The sequence below is a fragment of the Schistocerca americana genome, chromosome 5 (genome assembly GCF_021461395.2).
Source record: "Schistocerca americana isolate TAMUIC-IGC-003095 chromosome 5, iqSchAmer2.1, whole genome shotgun sequence".
Taxonomy (NCBI): domain Eukaryota; kingdom Metazoa; phylum Arthropoda; class Insecta; order Orthoptera; family Acrididae; genus Schistocerca; species Schistocerca americana.
Window position 1 is genome coordinate 585,406,645 of NC_060123.1, and position 20,039 is coordinate 585,426,683.

The 20,039-nt window shown below is 42.3% G+C and overlaps 1 protein-coding gene across 1 annotated transcript in view; it reads left to right on the forward strand.

The window, feature by feature from the left end:
- Positions 1-18,679, forward strand: part of LOC124616559 (monocarboxylate transporter 2-like) — an 80,475-nt gene extending 61,796 nt beyond the window's left edge. Inside the window, exons 7-8 of the mRNA XM_047144878.1 lie at positions 8,775-8,966; positions 17,736-18,679. Of these exons, the coding sequence (XP_047000834.1) occupies positions 8,775-8,966; positions 17,736-17,860 (317 nt within the window). The 3' untranslated portion in view covers positions 17,861-18,679. The remainder of the gene's footprint in view (positions 1-8,774; positions 8,967-17,735) is intronic.
- The last annotated feature ends 1,360 nt before the right edge of the window (positions 18,680-20,039 follow it).

The following is a 20,039-nucleotide window of genomic DNA, read 5'->3' on the forward strand; positions in this document are numbered from 1 at the left end:
AAATCCAGCTCTGGTTCTCTTTGATTTGTGAGGGGTTGCATACATTAAGGGAGAGCATACATTCTGCAGTAAATTATGCCCCTCCTCCTCCTCTTAACCCACTGCTGTGCTAATTGGTTTATGACGCTATGGCAGTTGTTTTATGACCCTGAGAATAATCCTTCCTTCTGAGAAACCCCCCACCTCTCTATTCCTCCTCCCTACCTCTGGGAAAAGGGACACTTCTTTGTCACCCCCTCCCTAGTTCAGTTCTGAGCCACTTTTCCCCCTATTGGGACATCCCTCAGCTATCCCCTCACCTTGCCCACTTCCCCCTCACCTCCCCCATCCAGAAATTGATTGTAAAATACTCTGTGCTGAGCTGTTTGTGTAGAAGATCTCACAACATGAAAGTCAAATCGATGTCAATTACGTTCCAGCAGACATTCTGTTAAATTCAATTTGCATATTGTTTATTTACTCGGTTTGTAGGAGACGAGGCTCCTCCCCTCCCCTCTCCACCGGCCGGAGTGGCCGTGCAGTTCTAGGCGCTACAGTCTGGAGCCGAGCGACTGCTACGCTCGCAGGTTCGAATTCTGCCTTGGGCATGGATGTGTGTGATGTCCTTAGGTTAGTTAGGTTTAATTAGTTCTAAGTTCTAGGCGACTGATGACCTAAGAAGTTAAGTCGCATAGTGCTCAGAGCCATTTGAACCCTCCCCTCTCCCACTTAGGTGGAGCTCGTGTCTGTTCTTCCTGCCCCCAGTTTCTATGATAACTGTAAGTATCGAGGATTGGAATGAGGTGTGATACATTAGCTGCTGTTTTGACTGTCTGCACATATGTCAGCCAGAGAGCACTGGACACACTGCCAACCATGTCTGCAGACCACGCCAGGCCCTGCCAGCACCGGGTGGACCACTGAGCACGGACAGCTCTGTTTGCTATGGAAGCCTGTAGGCTAACAATGCACTCCAGGACAGATTCATTTGGTGATATCTTAATGGAAGCAAGCCATACCCTAAGAACTGACAATTTGTCGAGTTAAAGAAGATGAATACGTAAGGCTCGAATTCACCTGCATGAATTTTTAAGGGGAATGTGATCTGCCCACTAAGATGTGATGGTGTAGGAGGCGAGTGATCACAAATCCTGTCAGAAAGCCACCTAGAGACTGTTGCACTACAATCTGTTGCACTAGAATTCAGATTAAAATGTGAGAGGTACTAAGATGACTGCTTTTGCTAGAGGAAACATTGACATTGATTTAGTTTGGTCTGTACCTGTTGGTTAATTGGCTCTCGACATACAATTCTTGCATAAGCGTGAAAGCACTGGGTTTGCTTCAGAATAAATAACTAGATCTACACATATGTATACTAGCCATGAGGATATACCCCATCATCATAAATACCATAGCCCGCATCTCGTGGTCGTGCGGTAGCGTTCTCGCTTCCCACGCCCGGGTTCCCGGGTTCGATTCCCGGCGGGGTCAGGGATTTTCTCTGCCTCGTGATGGCTGGGTGTTGTGTGCTGTCCTTAGGTTAGTTAGGTTTAAGTAGTTCTAAGTTCTAGGGGACTGATGACCATAGCTGTTAAGTCCCATAGTGCTCAGAGCCATTATCTTTTATTTCTCACGAAATGCTAAGCTATCATTGAAGGTTCTGACACCATTACATTGTTGTATTTCTCACACAGCAATCACAGGAATGCAATAAAGGAGATTACAACACATACAGGGTGATATTTTTAGACAGTCATTCGAGGTTGATGAATTGTCGGTTTTATGCTTCTGAATTTCTTTGTACCGTTCTCGTATACTCTGCATGATTGTGCCTTTCTTCCTGTATGTTAGGGCGCTATTTTTCTTCTTGTAATACCTCTTTACCTAGTCAGTGACAGGTGGAGGAGTAGATAGCCTTATAATTAATGTAACAGTGCTGTAGGAACATGATGGGATTCCGAGATAAGTAACAGGGGTGTGACACTTGGTGGGGACACCTCCTACTCATCGAAATGGGTATAATGACTTTTCTGGAGACCAGAAATCTACTCTGTAGGAATCAGCATGGGTTTCGAAAAAGACGGTCGTGTGAAACCCAGCTCGCGCTATTCGTCCACGAGACTCAGAGGGCCATAGACACGGATTCCCAGGTAGATGCCGTGTTTCTTGACTTCCGCAAGGCGTTCGATATAGTTCCCCACAGTCGTTTAATGAACAAAGTAAGAGCATATGGACTATCAGACCAATTGTGTGATTGGATTGAGGAGTTCCTAGATAACAGAACGCAGCATGTCATTCTCAATGGAGAGAAGTCTTCCGAAGTAAGCGTGATTTCTGGTGTGCCACAGGGGAGTGTCATGGGACCGTTGCTGTTCACAATATACATAAATGACCTGGTGGATGACATCAGAAGTTCACTGAGGCTTTTTGCAGATGATGCTGTGGTGTATCGAGAGGTTGTGACAATGGAAAATTGTACTGAAATGCAGGAGGATCTGCAGCGAATTGACGCATGGTGCAGGGAATGGCAATTGAATCTCAATGTAGACAAGTGTAATGTGCTGCGAATACATAGAAAGATAGATCCCTTATCATTTAGCTACAAAATAGCAGGTCAGCAACTGGAAGCAGTTAATTCCATAAATTATCTGGGAGTACGCATTAGGAGTGATTTAAAATGGAATGATCGTATAAAGTTGATCGTCGGTAAAGCAGATGCCAGACTGAGATTCATTGGAAGAATCCTAAGGAAATGCAATCCGAAAACAAAGGAAGTAGGTTACAGTACACTCGTTCGCCCAGTGCTTGAATACTGCTCAGCGGTATGGGATCCGTACCAGATAGAGTTGATAGATGAGATAGAGAAGATCCAACGGAGAGCAGCGCTCTTCGTTACAGGATAATTTAGTAATCGCGAAAGCGTTACGGAGATGATAGATAAACTCCAGTGTAAGACTCTACAGGAGAGACGCTCAGTAGCTCGGTACGGGCTTTTGTTAAAGTTTCGAGAACATACCTTCACCGAAGAGTCCAGCAGTATATTGCTCCCTTCTACGTATATCTCGCGAAGAGACCATGAGGATAAAATCAGAGAGATTAGAGCCCACACAAAAGCATACAGACAATCCTTCTTTCCACGAACAGTACGGGACTGGAATAGAAGGGAGAACCGATAGAGGTACTCAGGGTACCCTCCGCCACACACCGTCAGGTGGCTTGCGGAGTATGGATGTAGATGTAGAAATCAGGTGGATTAAAATATTGTGTCGAAGATTGGAAGATTCGTGAGAATATGGCAAGTAAGCGATACACTGACGAAAGGAGAGTTGAGAGGTGAGCTCTATACCACTTCTTCTGAGTGTTGGAGGCAAACATGTTACCTTTCACAAAAAAATGGTTCAAATGGCTCTGAGCACTATGGGACTTAACTTCTAAGGTCATCAGTCCCCTAGAACTTAGAACTACTTAAACCTAACTAACCTAAGGACATCACACACATCAATGACCGAGGCAGGATTCGAACCTGCGACCGTAGCGGTCGCGCGGTTCCAAACTGTAGCGCCTAGAGCCGCTCGGCCACCTCGGCCGGCTACCTTTCACAAATGTCTCACATAGTGATTGCAAGATTTTGCCGAGAGACTATCAGCAGCAGAAGTATCGTCTTTTGTTTTCTTGATAAATACGAGACAACATTCTTATGTGGGTTTTGTGGGTCTATTGGTGGACTGACAGGCATCTTAATAGGTAGACTAAATTTTCGGGTACATCTATGTACATACTTCACAAGTCATTATACAGTGTGTGGCGTAGGGTACCCTGTACCACTATTAATCATCGCCTTTCCTGTTCCACTTGCAAATTGAGTGAAAGAAAAACACTGTCTTTATGCCTGCATATGGGTGCTAATTTCTTGTATCTTATCTTCATGGACCTTATGCATAATGTATGTTGGCAGCGGTAGAATCCTTCCGCAGTCCGCTTCAAATGTCTCTTCTCGATAGAGTTCCTCTAAAAGAACATTGCCTTCCTTCCAGGGATTCCCATTTGAGTTCTTGAAGCATTCAGCCACTACTTTTTGGAAGCCAATAAGATCGCTTTTACAAGGCTATGTTCTGAGGGAAACCCAGTCTGCACCCTCATACACATTTGGGATAGGGTGGCCAGCACACAGGTATTTTGCTATTATTCACTGGGTCAGCCTTTCTGGCGTACTTCGAAAACACATCTCAGAACGTTTCATTTTGCAGGTGACAGGAGGTGAAGCATGTTTTTCAACATTCAGGTATTTACCCTGGCAGTATTTAAGTGCCCTGTTCTGAGAAGGGAAGGTCAACTTTGTGAGTCCGGAATCATTAACAACAGTCTGGCACAGCGAGCAACACCTTGTTGGCTGGGACCGGTAGAGCCCTGGCATGCGTCAGGGGCTCTTGTCCCTGTTGTGGCTGCTGTTCGTATGCGGCCGGGTGGCGGTGGTGGGAGTAGGGGCGGGGGCATCGTCTGGGTGGAGGCGGGAGTGAGGCATTTTATTGCCTCCATAGACCGACGGGTCCGAGCAGGATTAGTTCGGGAGCAGAATACCAGAATTCTAAGTGACTTGTTGTGGTCTTCAGTCCTGAGACTGGTTTGATGCAGCGCTCCATGCTACTCTATCCTGTGCAAGCTTCTTCATCTCCCAGTACCTACTGCAGCCTACATCCTTCTGAATATGCTTAGTGTATTCATCTCTTGTTCTCCCTCTTCGGTTTTTACCCTCCACGCTGCCCTCCAATACTAAATTTGTGATCCCTCGATGTCTCAGAACATGTCCTACCAACAGATCACTTCTTCTAGTCCGGTTGTGCCACAAGCACCCTTCTCTCCAATTCCATTCAATACCTCGTCATTAGTTATGTGATCTACCCATCTAATATTCAGCATTCTTCTGTAGCACCACATTTCGAAAGCTTCTATTCTCTTCTGGTCTAAGCTATTTATCGTCCACGTTTCACTTCCATACATGGCTACACTCCATACAAAAACTTTCAGAAACGACTTCCTCACATTTAACTCTATACTCGATGTTAACAAATTTTTCTTCTTCAGAAACGCTTTCCTTGCCATTGCCAATCTACATTTTATATCCTCTCTACTTCGACCATCGTCAGTTTGTTTGCTCCCCAAATAGCAAAACTCCTTTACTACTTTAAGTGTCTCATTTCCTAATCTAATTCCCTCAGCATCACCCAACTTAATTCGACTACATTCCATTATCCTCGTTTTGCTTTTGTTGATATTCATCTTATACCCTACTTTCAAGACACTGTCCATTCCGTTCAACTGCTCTTCTAAGTCCTTTGCTGTCTCTGACAGAATTACAATGTCATCGGCGAACCTCAAAGTTTTTATTTCTTCTCCATGGATTTTAATACTTACTCCGTCCGCCCACGGTAGCTGAGTGGTCAGCGCGACAGACTGTCAGTCCAAAGGGCCCGGGTTCGATTCCCGGCTGGGTCGGACATTTTCTCCGCTCAGGGCCTGGGTGTTGTGTTGTCCTAATCATCATCATTTCATCCCCATTGACGTGCAACTCGCCGAAGTGGCGTCAAATCGAAAGACTTACACCAGGCGAACGGTCTACCCGACGGGAGGCCCTCGTCACAGGACATTTCAATACCTACTCCGAATTTTTCTTTTGTTTCCCTTACTGCTTGCTCAATATACAGATTGAATAACATCAGGGATAGGCTACAACCCTGTCTCACTCCCTTCCCAACCACTGTTTTCCTTTCATGTCCCTTGACTCATATAACTGCCATCTGGTTTCTGTACAAATTGTAAATAGCCTTTCGCTCCCTGTATTTTACCCCTGCCACCTTCAGAATTGGAAAGAGAGTATTCCAATCAACATTCTCAAAAGCTTTCTCTACTGCTAGAAACGTAGGTTTGCCTTTCCTTAATCTTTCTTCTGAGATAAGTCGTAGGGTCAGTATTGCCTCACGTGTTCCAACATTTCTACGGAATCCAAACTGATCTTCTGCCAGTTTTTCCATTCGTCTGTAAAGAATTCGCGTTAGTATTTTGCATCTATGACTTATTAAACTGATAGTTCGGTAATTTTCACATCTGTCAACACCTGCTTTCTTTGGGATTGGAATTATTATATTCTTCTTGAAGTCTGAGGGTATTTCTCCTGTCTCATACATCTTGCTCACTAGACGGTAGAGTTTTGTCAAGACTGACGTGACTAACTTCCAGCATAATTAGTGATGGGTATCTTCAGATATGTGGCGACGGTTACCATCCTGTTTGGTAATGAACAAAGTGACTACTTAGTATGTGGGAAGCCCTCCAGAGAAATCGCAGAAGCGTGTGTAAAGGTTACCTGGCGAATGTATTACGACTGCAGGAAAGAAATTACTCATCAAGCAAAGGAACTCTCATGATCAATTTAATTAGTCAATCAATTTGTTATCAACGACGTACCACTGGGCAGGTGGAGGTGAGGGTGAGAGTACCATAGGTATAATTCACTAGTCTTAAGTGGTAATCAAGCATTTGTTCATTGCGACGATATATTTTAACGAAATTTCCATATCCCACCTAAACAGGGAGAGATGGCCGTCATAATAGAACCGATTTTTAAAGTGATATGTAGTATTAACCTGATATCTACGACTCCTCTATGCTACTAACTTAAGACGTTCGAAAGTAAGGTCACATCAAGTGACGGAGGCAGAGCATGCTCCAAGTATTCCCTCATGAGCCAAAAATAAGTTCAATATTCTAGTCTTGTGGTGCATGACATAGCAGACAGTAAGCAGATGTGAACAGATTTTTTTTTTAAGTGAAGAGAGAATATTTAGAGGAAATACAGCATATGACATACTCTTGCACACGAGTTCCACAACAAGTAACGATACTTTACGATGTGAAAACGTGTTTATGCTTCGATTTCTTCTGTCTTCAAAAATTACTTATGTAAAAGGGAGAAATCCACATTCTGTGTGAGAAATTCGAGGTGTGTGGACAACAGCATCCCCTTCTAAGATTGGTTATCGATTTTTTTCAACCGCAGAGAGTAGAGCATCTTGGTCTATGGGTTTGAGTCAAATGTTGCAACAGGAAGTAACCACCTCAGGGAGAGAGAAAGAGAGAGAGAGTACATTTGTTTCGACAGGAATTTCCCAGATATTGATCTAAGGAGATGCCGCCATCCTCTGCTTTGGCCAACAGGAAGTAACCACTTGAGATAGTGCATGTGTTCCGAGACCACACACAAACATGAATTTCACAGGTATCAAATTTCAAAGGGATGGCGCCACCTGATGCACTGTTTGCGGCTGCGAGATCAAGGGAAGCCAATATCCGCTATTACTCATTCCTTGGAATAGATTTAGTTGTGGGCTTGCCAGGCAAGTGTTCACAAAAAATATAGCTTGTGCCTGCAGTCATGGTGTCCTTTGGGCGGCTGTGATGTGAACTATTACTCAGTATGCATTGAACTACATTAGCAGCCATGTTTGTTGTGTGGTTTATGGTCAGTACATGGAGGGGATGCTTGTGTTCATTCACTGGTGCACACAACACCTTGGCTATTCTTAGCGCAATGATGAGTGTTTGTTTTTCGAAATTTCATTACTTGATTTGGAAAATGTATGTTTGATTCGCGTGTCTGTATTGAATTATGATTTTCTTCATGGCAGTTTTGATGTGTATCTGGTAAACATGACAGCAGAAAGAAACCACTGGTTAGTAGTTTTCTATATATGTTGCGTTCAGTTTTGTTTTTTTATGAAAGCTGAACTCGGCCCCACTTAGGTGTTCTGGGCAGATCAATCATCAGACTGACTCGGTTATTTTGTTTTATACGGGAACTTTGCAAGACTATAGAGAGTTTTGTCAAGGATTTATGTGGTACGACTAAGGAAGCTGACAGCAGAAAAAAGATCAATAAAAGTGGTAGAAGAACAATTGAATTTTCAGCAGCATAAGTAGCTAAATTTTGATCGCACGAGAGCCCCGAAGGCGGAAAAGTACAATGTCCCTATTTTATAATATGCTTCCGTAATATGGATAATGGAGGAAAGTTACATAGCAGATTGCAGCAAAATGACATGTTTAGAGATGGACAGACGAAAGAATGTTATACACACGTGAACAAGGATAGGAATACCAAGGAAATAAGAGACTAAGATTTCTGCAAACAGTAGGAGGATGACAGAGTCAGACTGCTGAAGAGATCACAGGAAAAGATCCAAGGAAAGGGAAAAACTGCAGTGTGCTGGAGGACAGGCAAACATGGGAAGTTAGAAGATGGTAGAGAGGCTTCTGTTTCAAACAGACGTGTTTGATGTGTGTGAACTGTTTTGTGTGATGTTGATGACGCTGTTAATGATTATGATTAAGATGATGATATTCCGTCAGCACAGAGTGACGCTTCATGCATGCTTGTGCACTTTGAGTTTTCTGACTGCAATATTTTCCTTGTTACTACATTCTCTGTTATGGACTAAGATATAATTATATTTGATGCATTACATTTTCCTTTTGTTACGTTAATTATTGCGTATTTGAGGCTTGTTTTCAGTACTGAAAAAAGTAGTTTTCTAATATTAGTGAACTGAATTACTTAAATTTCCATCTAAAGTTTGTTTTTACTTACATTTTCAAAACTACGCTAAAACACATTCCTGTCGTTCTTTGTTTCCCATTCCTATTACACATAGTATATTCATTTAGTCATAGAAACTTAGAATGAAAAGCACTAGTGACGCTGACTTGGCTTTCGCATTGACCACTGTTCCTCTGCGCAGTGATCGCCACGTCCTCTAGTATGGTGGCTCTGTGCGTGTGGAACGCTCTGTGTGGAGTCTCTCGAGGTATCGGTTTCGCCAATATAAACCTGTGCGTGGCCGAGGTGTGCCCAGAGCACAAGCTGCCGGCCGCCGTCGGCTTTAACATGGTCTCCTGCGGTATCCTGCTCTTCACTGTCGGACCTGCTATAGGTAAGGAAGCCGTCATCACGGACACACGCACACATACACACACACACACACACACACACACACACACACACACACACACACACACACAGAGACGTACACACAAACATATACAGGCCTTTTTTTTGAGCCAACAGTCTTATGACTGGTTTGATGCGATACACTACGAGTTCCTCTCCTGCGCTAACTTTTTATCTCGGAGTAGCACTTGTAAACAACATCCTCAATTATTTGCGGGATGCATTCCAATCTATGTCTTCCTGTACAGTTTTTACCCTCTACAGCTCCCTCTAGTGTCGTGGAAGTTATTCCCCGATATCTTAATAGATGCCCTATCACCCTGTCCGTTCTTTTTGTGAGTGTTTTCCATATATTCCTTTCCTTTCAAATACTGCGGAAAACCTCCCCATTCCTTATCTTATCACTCCACCAAATTTTCCTCTGCAGCATCCCAGTTCAGATGTTTCGATTCTCTTCTTTTCTGGTTTTCTCACAGCCCATGTTGCACTACCATACAATGCTGTGCTCCAAACTTATTCACAGAAATAGGTCTCGCCAATAAATATTTCTTGGGAATGTTTTAGAACCAGGGTTGTTTATGGATCTCTGACCAATGGCCATTATACATAATGCTGATGTAACAGTGTCTGAGGAATACTGAAATCGGTATGGGTTTTGTCGAGAAAGTGTTGATTTCAGTGTTTCACTGATGTTTTCTCCGGTCATTCAAAGCAACATACAAGCTCTTCTTTCTTTGCAGTGTAGACCACATATGTGACCATTAAGAGGGCCATCATTTCTCAACTTTCTGAAAACTCAGTCAAACCATCACAAAGAGATCCACAACGCACCTAAGAAGATACCAAAAAGATAACCGACAGATGAGGAATCATGGAATACGTGGGGTATCATCGACAAAATTCTGGCTTTTCCTCGTGATATGACAGCAAGCAGCACAGCCGACTAAATGGTACCTGTACATATCAGTGTTCATGTGAATATTTTCACAACTGTACACGAGGTCCTAGATGTCCATGCAGCACAGACACCAGCCGAGATCGTCTTATTGTAAGGGGGCCATTGGTAGATCTAACAGCACCATAGCAAAGATAACAGGGCTCTTGAGCCCAGAAGTGTAAACACCAGCTGTTGCGAACTGATAATTGAAAGTGGGACTAAGAGCACACACACCTCTATCCCATCTCCCAGTCACGCCACAGCGTAGACGTATCATGGCTAGGCTGATGCCGTCGGAGGATCTCTTGGAAAATGGAACGGTGTGCTGTGGTCTTTACCGATGAAAGCAGATTCTGCTGTCACGCTAGTGATGGTCGTCTGCGCGTACAGTGTAGATCTGATGAACGCTGTCTCATAGAAAGCATTCGGTCCAAGACACACTCACACAGCTCCAGAGCTAATGGTCTGGGGTGCGAAAAGCCTTTCTGGAGGGGACGTTAACCAGCGCTAGGTATGTTCATAATATTGTTAGATCCATTCTTCTGTTGTTCTTGCAACAAGAAGTTGCCGTTTTTTTCCAACAGGATAATGCTTGCCCACACTCAATGTGCTCTCCGAGACGTGCAGCAGTTTCTCTGGTCATCACGATCTCTGGACTTATCTCCAAACGAACACGTGTGTATATGATGGGATGAGAAATGAATAGTACGACTCGTCAACCAAAAGCTCTTACGGAACTATGTGAACAGGTCGAGATGGCGTGGCATAACATGTTCCAGGACACTATTCGCAATCTGTACTATCGAGTGGATGCCAGAGCCTGCGTCTGTATTGCTGCCTGTGGAGTTTATACCATGTACTTATATGGGTGTTTTAGCATTGGTCGATACCTGGTACCTCAGATCAGCTTGTGCTATTTATCTATAAATGCAAACATTTCATATTCTCGATTCGTATTGTTGCAACAATAAATCTTGAGTAGATCTGAAACCTCTAAAAGGTATACTAACTTCTCATTCTTCAATTTATACGAGGGTTGGAACTTAAATTATGGCAACTATTTATTCACAACCTTTACAAAAGAGTTACATGTTTGCGCCTGTTACTTTCCTTCAGAGTAGTCACAAGCGTTGTATAGAATCCGCTGCCAGCCATGTGGAAGGGGTAGTACACTGTTAGCAGAGACTGTTCTGTTGATGGTGCCAATGGAGCGGTCTAAAGTTATGGTGATTCTCGTGTACGAAGGTGATAGTGTTATCCTGAAACGTCCCCTTAGAAATATTATAAATGACTGTGCGTAAACTCACACACAATATCTTTAGCGCAACGCAATCTGACTTTCAATAATCCCTACAAAAGAATGGTCCTGACTAACAATAACCTATACCTTTCATGAATCACTTACCTCACAAAAATCTTCGTTACTCGAACTACTTCAACACAGCGAGCGCCAATACTGCCAGCTAAGTAAAGGATTCTGACTGCTGAAGGCACTACCTACTGGTAGGCATAGTTAGCAAATGAAAGATTCTGGTAGAAAACAAACAATGTATTTACCTTAATAGTGTTCAAAAGTCATAATATATTTATAACAGTTCATGACATCCAGTCCTATAAACTTACTCTTTCTGGCGGACACATGTCCAGATCGTCCGCTCTTAAAATTCTTCTATCTATCTCCCCACATCCACCACTGCTGGCGGCTCACCTCCAACTGCCCAACGCTACGCGTTGTTAACAGCCAACTGCTCAACACTACAATAGCAAATTCCTATAATGTAAACCAGCCACAGACTGCACACAGTGCAGTCAGTGATTTTCATATAGAGCGCTACATGGCGTTACCAACGTAAAAACCTAAACAGCCCACTTACAATCCTAACGCATTACGTTCCCCCACGGCAGACCGTCACTGCCCAGTAATATTGTTCGTTTTTGGAGCATCACCTGCGACCAGCTTTGCGAAAGAAGCGGCGACACTTTCTGCGCAACCCACCCATCATTTTGAACGACAATGCGCGGGCGCATACAGCGCAAGCTGTGGATGTTCAGTTCTGTCGATGGGACTAGGAAGTACTGTACCATCCACCATACTTCCCAGACTTAAGTGCTTGTGACTTTGATTTGATTCCGAAGATTAAGGAACGACTTCGTGGCATTCGCTTCAGAACTGTTCCAGAGATTCTACAGGCAGTAGACCGCTCCATTCGCACCATCAACAGAACAGGCTCGGCTAACGGTATACTATGCGTTCCACATCGCTGGCAACGTGTTCTACACAACGCTGGTGACTTCTTTGAAGCACAGTAACAGGTGCAAACACGTTACTCTTTTCTATCGGTTGTGAATAGATAGCTGCCACTATTATGTTCCAACCCTCGTATATAGCATTTCGCTCTCTGTATTTTATCCCTGCTATCTTCAGAATTTCTAAGAGAGTGATCTAGTCGTCATTATCAAACGCTTTCTCTAAAACTACAAAAGCCATAAACGAAAGTCTGCCTTTCAGTAACAGCGTTCTAAGTTGTAGATTCAATATTTCCTCGAGTGTTACGACGTATCCGTAGCATACCGCTTCTAAAATTTTTTCCATTTTCTCTAAACAGTTAGTGCTAACATTTCGCAGTCAAGTCTTATTAATGTGATAGTTCGGTAATACGCGAACATGCCACCATCTGCTTTCTTTGGAATAGGAATTGTTATATTCTTACTGATGTCTGACGGTATTTTATCTCATACACCTTGCACACCAGGTGGAATAGTTCTGTAACAGCTGGTTCGCCCAAGGATATCAGTGGTTCAGACGGAATATCGTCTACTCCAGAGGGCTTGTTTCAAGTTAGGTCTTCCAGTGCTCTATCAAATTCTTCTTGCAGTATCATATATCCCTTCTCATCTTCATCTACATCCGCTTCCCTGTCCATAATATTGCCTTCATTTTCCCTTGCATAGCTCCTCTAAATATTCCTTCCATCTTTCAGCTTTCCCTTCCTTGCTTAATGCTGCTTCTCCATCTGAGCATTTGATATTCATACAGATGACTTACTCCAAACGTCTCTTTAATTCTCCCATAGGTGAATATCCTTCCACTGGGCCTCTAGTCATTCCTACTCAGCCATTTTGAACTTCCTCTTCATCTCATTTTTAGACATTTGTATTCTCTCTACCCTGCTTCCCTTGCTGTATTTTTATATTTTCTCGTTTAACCAGTTAAATTCAATATCTCATTTGATGTTCATGGATTCCTACTAGGTCGTTTCTTTTTGCCTACTTCATCCTCTACTGTCTTCACTATTTTATCTCTCAAAGCTACCCCTTCGTCTTCTAGGTTATAACGTTGATCCGTTGTAGTCAATATTTCCTAACGCTCACTCTGAAACTCTCAAAGGCCTCTGGTTCCTTCAACTTATCCTGGACCCATTTCCTTAATTTCATATCAGTTTACAATTTCTTCGGTTTTAATCTACAATTCATAACCAAAAAATTGTTGTCAGTTTCCACCTCTGCCTCTGGAAATGTCTTTCGGTTTAAAATCTGTTTCCAGAATCTCCCTCGTACCTCTACATAAGCAATCTGAAGCCTTGCGACGTCTGTAGGTCTGTTTCACGTGAACAACCTTCTTTCATGACTCTTAAACCAAATGTTAACAATTATTAAATTATGCTCTACGCAAAATTCTTCCAGGCTGTTTTCTCTCTTTCTCCTTTTCTCTTAGTCGATACTCACATAGTATTTTTCCTTTCCTTCCTTTCCTGGTGTCGATTTCTTGTCCAGTCTCTTCCACTTTCTATTACCAAATTCCGGTCCCCAGTCACAAGGAGATACTCGTCTCCCTCAACTATCTGAACAATATCTTGTATCTCATCATTCATTCTTTAATCTCTTCATCATCTGCATAGCTTTTGGCATATACACTTACACTACCGTGATGGGTGTTGGCTTCGTGTCTGTCTTGGCAGTGGTAATGCATTTGCTATGCAGATCATAACACATTAACCCACATTCCTGTTATCTTATTCGTGATTAGACCTACTCCTGCATTATCCCTATTTGATTCCGTACTTATAACTTTGTTCTTACCTGACCAAAATTGCTGTCCGTCCTGTCACCGAACTTCACTAATCCCCACTACATTTAATTTCTACCTATCGATTTCTCTTTTTAAATGTTCCAACTTAACCGCCCCGATTAAGTGATCTTACGTTCCACGCTCCAACCTGTAGGTAGTCAGTTCGCCCCCCCTCCCCCCCCCCCCCCCGGCGTCCTCCACAGTAGTCCCCGCACGGAGATCCGAATGGGGGACTATTTTACCTCTGGAATATTTTACCCAAAGGAATGCATCAACATTTAACCATATGGTAGAGCTGTATGCCCTTGGGAAAAATAACGGTTGTAATTTCCCTTGGCTTTCACTTCCGCAGTGATGCTACATATGAAACTAATCGCTTCGTTGAGCTCTTTATTCTGGTGTATTGTACTCGGCTGTGTTCTTAGTGATTAAACTTTCCAAATCGAAAATATGTATCACCATAACTGTCATCATGCTAACTGCTAACGAAGCTCGTGACGTCATGTCTAGCCACTGGCCGAGGGGTTCACTATTAACGTCTTTCAAACCTACAACACCCCTGCTAGGCTCTCATCAGACGTCATTTCACACCAAAACAAGCCACCTCTAACCTGTTTTCATTCTGTTATGTAACAAGTTACTTCATTTCTCGAAGACAGTACGGTTTCCGGCATTACTTTATAGGACTTGTGGGAAACGTTTGGTGACACGAGTATCTGCTTTACTTTTAATTTTTAGTAAATGTTATTTAGAATTGTAAAACTCTTAATTGTAAATATTAATTATTTAAAATTGTAAGCCTGTTAATATGGGACAGGAGCTGAGGCTAAAGAGCACTACATCTTTGGAAAAACAAATCAGTCGATACCTGCGACACGAATGTTGGTTTTTTGTGACAGCTGTTTTTGCCGCTGTTGAGCATGGGTAACGGTACCTTAATTCTTTCCGTGTTAGACCGGCGTACGTGTTTCTTCTTTCGTTAGCTGTAAATCTGGTGCTGCAACATAATTTTTCATACTACGAAGCAATCATTATGGATGAATGTGTTATACACTGAGGTGAGAGAAGTCATGGGATACCTCTTAATATTACGTCGGACCTCCTGCCCGCCGTAGTACAGCAATACGACGTAGCATGTGCTCAACAAGTCATTGAAAGTCCTCTGCAGAAATATAGAGCCATACTGCCCGCATGTGCCGGAAACCGTACTGTCTTCGAGAAATGAAGTAACTTGTTACATAACAGAATGAAAACAGGTTAGAGGTGGCTTGTTTTGGTGTGAAATGTGGTGCTATAGACGCATACTCAAAATAAAATGGATCGACAAGGTCACAAACGAAGTGGTTCTGGAAACAGCTGGTGAGAAGAGAAGCTTCTGGAGTTTCATTGTTAAAAGAAGAGTGCAATTTACAGGCCATCTATTAAGACATAAAGGACTCCTGAACACAATCATAGAGGGATATGTCGAGGGAAAAAGACCAAGAGGAAGACCACGACTGAGGTACATGGATCAAATTGTGAAAGATGTGGGATGTAACACCTATAAAGAAATGAAGAGAAAAGCTGAAAGACGCACAGAATGGAGACAAGCTGCCATTGTAGCTGTTGCCAACCAATCCTTGGAATGACCACTACAGAAGAAGAAGACTGCCCGCATAGCCGTCCGTGAAAGCGTTGCCGGTGCAGGATTTTGTGTACGAACTGACCTGTCGTCTATGTTCCACAAACTTTCGAAGGGGTTAATGTCGGGTTATCCGAGTGACCAAAACATTCGCTCGAACTGACCAGAATGTTATTCAAACCAGTCGCGAATACTTTCGACCCGGTGTCATGGTGCATTATCATCAACAAAAGTTCAGTCGTTATTTCGGAACATGATGTTCATGAATGGCTGCAAATGGTCTCCAAGCAGCTGAACACAACTATTTCCAATCAATGATTGGTTTCGTTTGATTAGAAAACCTAGACCATTCCATACAACCACAGCTTACACCATTATGGAGCCACAGACAGCTTGCAGTGTCCTGTTGGCAACTTCAGTCGATGGTTTCGTGGGATCTGCGCCACACACCAACCCTAAAATCAGCTCTTACCAACTGAAACCGGAACTCATCTGACCAGGACACCGTTTCCCAGTCGTCTGGGGTCCAACCGATGTAGTCACGAGTCCTGGAGAGTCGTTATATGTGATGTCGTGTTGTTAGCAATGGCATTCGTGTCAGCAGTCTGCTGCCGCAGCCTATTTACGCCAAATTTCGTCGCACTGTCCTAACGGATACATTTGTCGTACGCCCCACACTAATTTCTGCGCTTATTTCGAGCATTGTTCCTTGTCTTCTAGCACCGACAACTCTATGTGAACGCCGCTGCTCTCGGTCGTTTAGTGAAGGCCGTCGGTCACTACGTTGTCCGTGATGAGTGGTAATGCCTGACATTTGGTATTCTCGGCGTTGTCCTAACACTGTGGATTGCGAAATATTGAATTCCCTATCAATTTCCGGAACGGGATGCATTGCCCTTGTATACCTTGTGTACGAGGTGCAACTGCCATTTGTGTCTGTTTATATTCCCATCCCATGCCTTTCGTCATCTCAAAGTGGTGTACCTATATTTATTAATTATGAGTTCGAGAGAGTTATTAAAATAACTTGTGACATTTAACCTTGAATCAGAACCGTATGCAGAAACCTACACTATTCTACAACCAAGCCCGATTTCTAAATAGTTGAAGCAAACTATGAAAAGCAGTACATGTATTGTGAGATGAAACCGTAAAACTTCCAGCAGTTCTAGAAACGCGTTCCTGTAAGGCTCGAAATTGCTAGGTTCTGTGAAGTGAAGCTGAGTGTAAAACAAACAAGCGTGATGTTCCAAGGAAGCAGACCAGCTTTAGCAGTAAGCTGTTTGTGAAATAAGATCCTTGCAGCCAGCAGAAGATCTAATCCAAAGTAACTTCTGAATGCTAACTCACTGTGCACTTGATGAATGATACACATATGGCACTAAAATTACCGTGTAGAACCACATATTGACTAATGAAGTAAGGCGTGCACAATTTGGCCTCGTTTTCGCGGTAAGAAATTAGCAGCAACTGTGCAAGTCTAAGCAGCTAATCTGTACTCGTATCCAGTCTTTGGACATTAGTGTGAGGGAAAGGCGTAAGTCGAGAAAATTTTTGAGGAAATATAAATGCGTAAATGAGTAATGGAAATCTAATTCCAGTTATGTATACCCAAGAAATTTGCTTTTATATAGGGAGAGTTCAAAGATAAATACGTCAGTCATGGGTAAGTCGTCTGGGACACTGTCTGTCGAAAGGTGGAACTGAAAACTACATAAACAGAGCCACCCAAAGGAAATTTTATCCACGTATGCGTCGGGATCTAACCGGTCCTCGCAAATAAACTTCACGACGACATCGAATTGGCAGTAAACAATATCTGGATTACCCTTTAGTGATACCTGTTACGTCCGACTCGCCTTTCCACCTATTGGAAGTACTTAATGATACGTAACTAATTAAGTTTTTTTTAATTTTCTGGTGGTTTTCTGTGAAGAGCGCGTGGATTCTCATTCAAATGAAGGTAGAAGCAGCACTCTATTACTACAGGGACTCACGATGCGCTCTGTGAGTATTACAGAACGTATTTACCTGGGCTGTGTGGCTAGCTTTTTATCTCGTTGATGTGAGTAGTTTAAGCACCTTAGAATAGTGATCATAACCATCACCTGTCTTTCTTTTTCAGGTTACGTCCGTGACGAGACGGGGGACTACACACTCTGTATTCACCTCCTGACGTTGTTGTTGCTCGTTGCCATGGCGTTCTGGCTCGTAGAGGGCATCGTGCAATGGTGCCGCCGAAAGAGATGATCCCAGACTTCAGTTAGCGATGAAGAAAAACCAGACGGAGAACGATAGTGTCTCTCTTTACATCTGAAGAGGAATGTTATATATGAACTATTATCGCACATTTGTCAGCATCTCTGTGATATCTTGGAGTGAAGCAAATTTACAAATTGTGTGTTAATTTGGCGTATGTTAATTTGACTTGTGCTAAATTTAATCGTATTATCCAACGCCATGTCTGTATAGCTACTGACCGAGACTGAAAATACCGGTTTCGCAGTATGTACGATGAAACATAAAGTATGAGACTATCTGGTAAAGTGAACACGTACATAACGAATCCTTGTTTAGTTTTCGAAGTCTTGTGACCCCGTAAAACGTGTAAGTGGAGCTCATATCCAGATCAGTCTCTTTCATCAGTGAGCTCATAGGATCTTAAATTGAAATTCAAGGAGTAAAAAAAAAATTCCTTATCAACAAATACTTCTACGACTTTCTAAGTCATGTATCTGGATTTTTGGGCTGCATAAGTGGAAGTACCTATTGACTAATAGAATTAGATTGCTGTCCTGTGTGTACAATAAGAATACGAAAGTGCAACAGGAATTTCTCTTTGAAGGGGACGAAATAGACGTCGACATATTATGGGATGTCTATAATAGAGTTCCTACCATTAGAAACAGTAAATTACCTCCATTTTTGGCACAGATTCATTGTTAAAAGCTGCTCATTCATTTCAATATCTTTTTATAATTTTATGTTCGCAGTTTTTTTCAACATTTATTTACCTACTTACTCATGACTGACGTATTTATCTTTCTATTTAGCAGCACCCATCCATCCTTTTCTACATATTATCTTTCTCACGTTTTCCCTTCAATTTTACGCTCGAAACGTACGTATCTCAGTGTTTTACAACAGTTCTAATAAAATGATTGGAATACGCACATTCGTGTTGTCAGTGAAGAGCCTTTCAATAAAGGCAGTTCATTTTTTATGATATCTTAACTGGAACTAGGTGACTTACTAGTTACATGCGTGATTTCACTTCTTCAGTTATGTTTTATGCATGCGTCCAAATTTTATTTTTAGCAGATTCTTTCCTTTTTTACTTCTTTTCCCTTGAAGAACATTTATGTTACTTTCCTCTCTCTTCACTAATGTTACAAATTTTTTTCTGCCTTCTAATCCCCATTACTGATACCTTAAAGCAGCGTGATGTTAGACAATTGATTTATAACTTCCACACATTTATCACTGTTCGAAACCTTTATGTTAGTTCCTTTATTCCATTCGCAACTTCTGAATATAATCACGGACATTATTTTAGCATGAGTGAGACTCTTTATTTCCACTTTCATTCCATCACCTGATATTTAAATAGATTCTGCTCCTAATCCCTGTACTTGATCATTATTCCCATTTTGACGCCAGCCGTAGTGGCCGAGCGGTTCTAGGCGCTACAGTCTGGAACCGCTAAGGTCGCAGGTTCGAATACTGCCTCGGGCATGGATGTGTGTGATGTCCTCAGGTTAGTTAGGTTTAAGTAGTTCTAAGTTCTAGGGGACTGATGACCTCAGCAGTTAAGTCCCATAGTGCTCAGAGCCATTTGAACCCATTTTGACGCCGAGCACATAATCCAAAACGACTTGAGTAAAAAAAAAAATTCTCTGCGTTCCACAATATTCTGATGGCATATTGCTTCGTTCCTTCTCTTCCTTCGATTATTGATCCTATGTTCAAGCTTGCTTGTATTTTATTTCTTTCAGGATGTGATAGAAATACCCAATCTTGGTAATTATTTCTCGCAGTACTTCTCCATGCTATTTTTGACAGCAGTTTGAAAACGAAAGATGCCAGTTGGATTTGCATTTGGTTTGGTGTATTTTTATTGTAGTGTTGGAACGCTTTTCTAAGAATCAGGAATTACACCCTCTGCTTTGAATATTAAATTTGATGAATGTCTAGTTCCATACTGTCACAATGTTTCGTTGTTTAATTATGTGCTCATGTATCTGAAGAGGTAAGATTAGTTCCCTAAAGTCCCCCTTTATCACTAACCTGGTATCATTCTGCTAACACGAAATATGATGCTAAGTTAAAACACATTGTAAATAATGAGAAAACTTATTGAATATAATCACAAGACTAATTTGTGTAGTATATATATTATTTGTCCTTTGGAAGTCAGATCTGGAAGCTG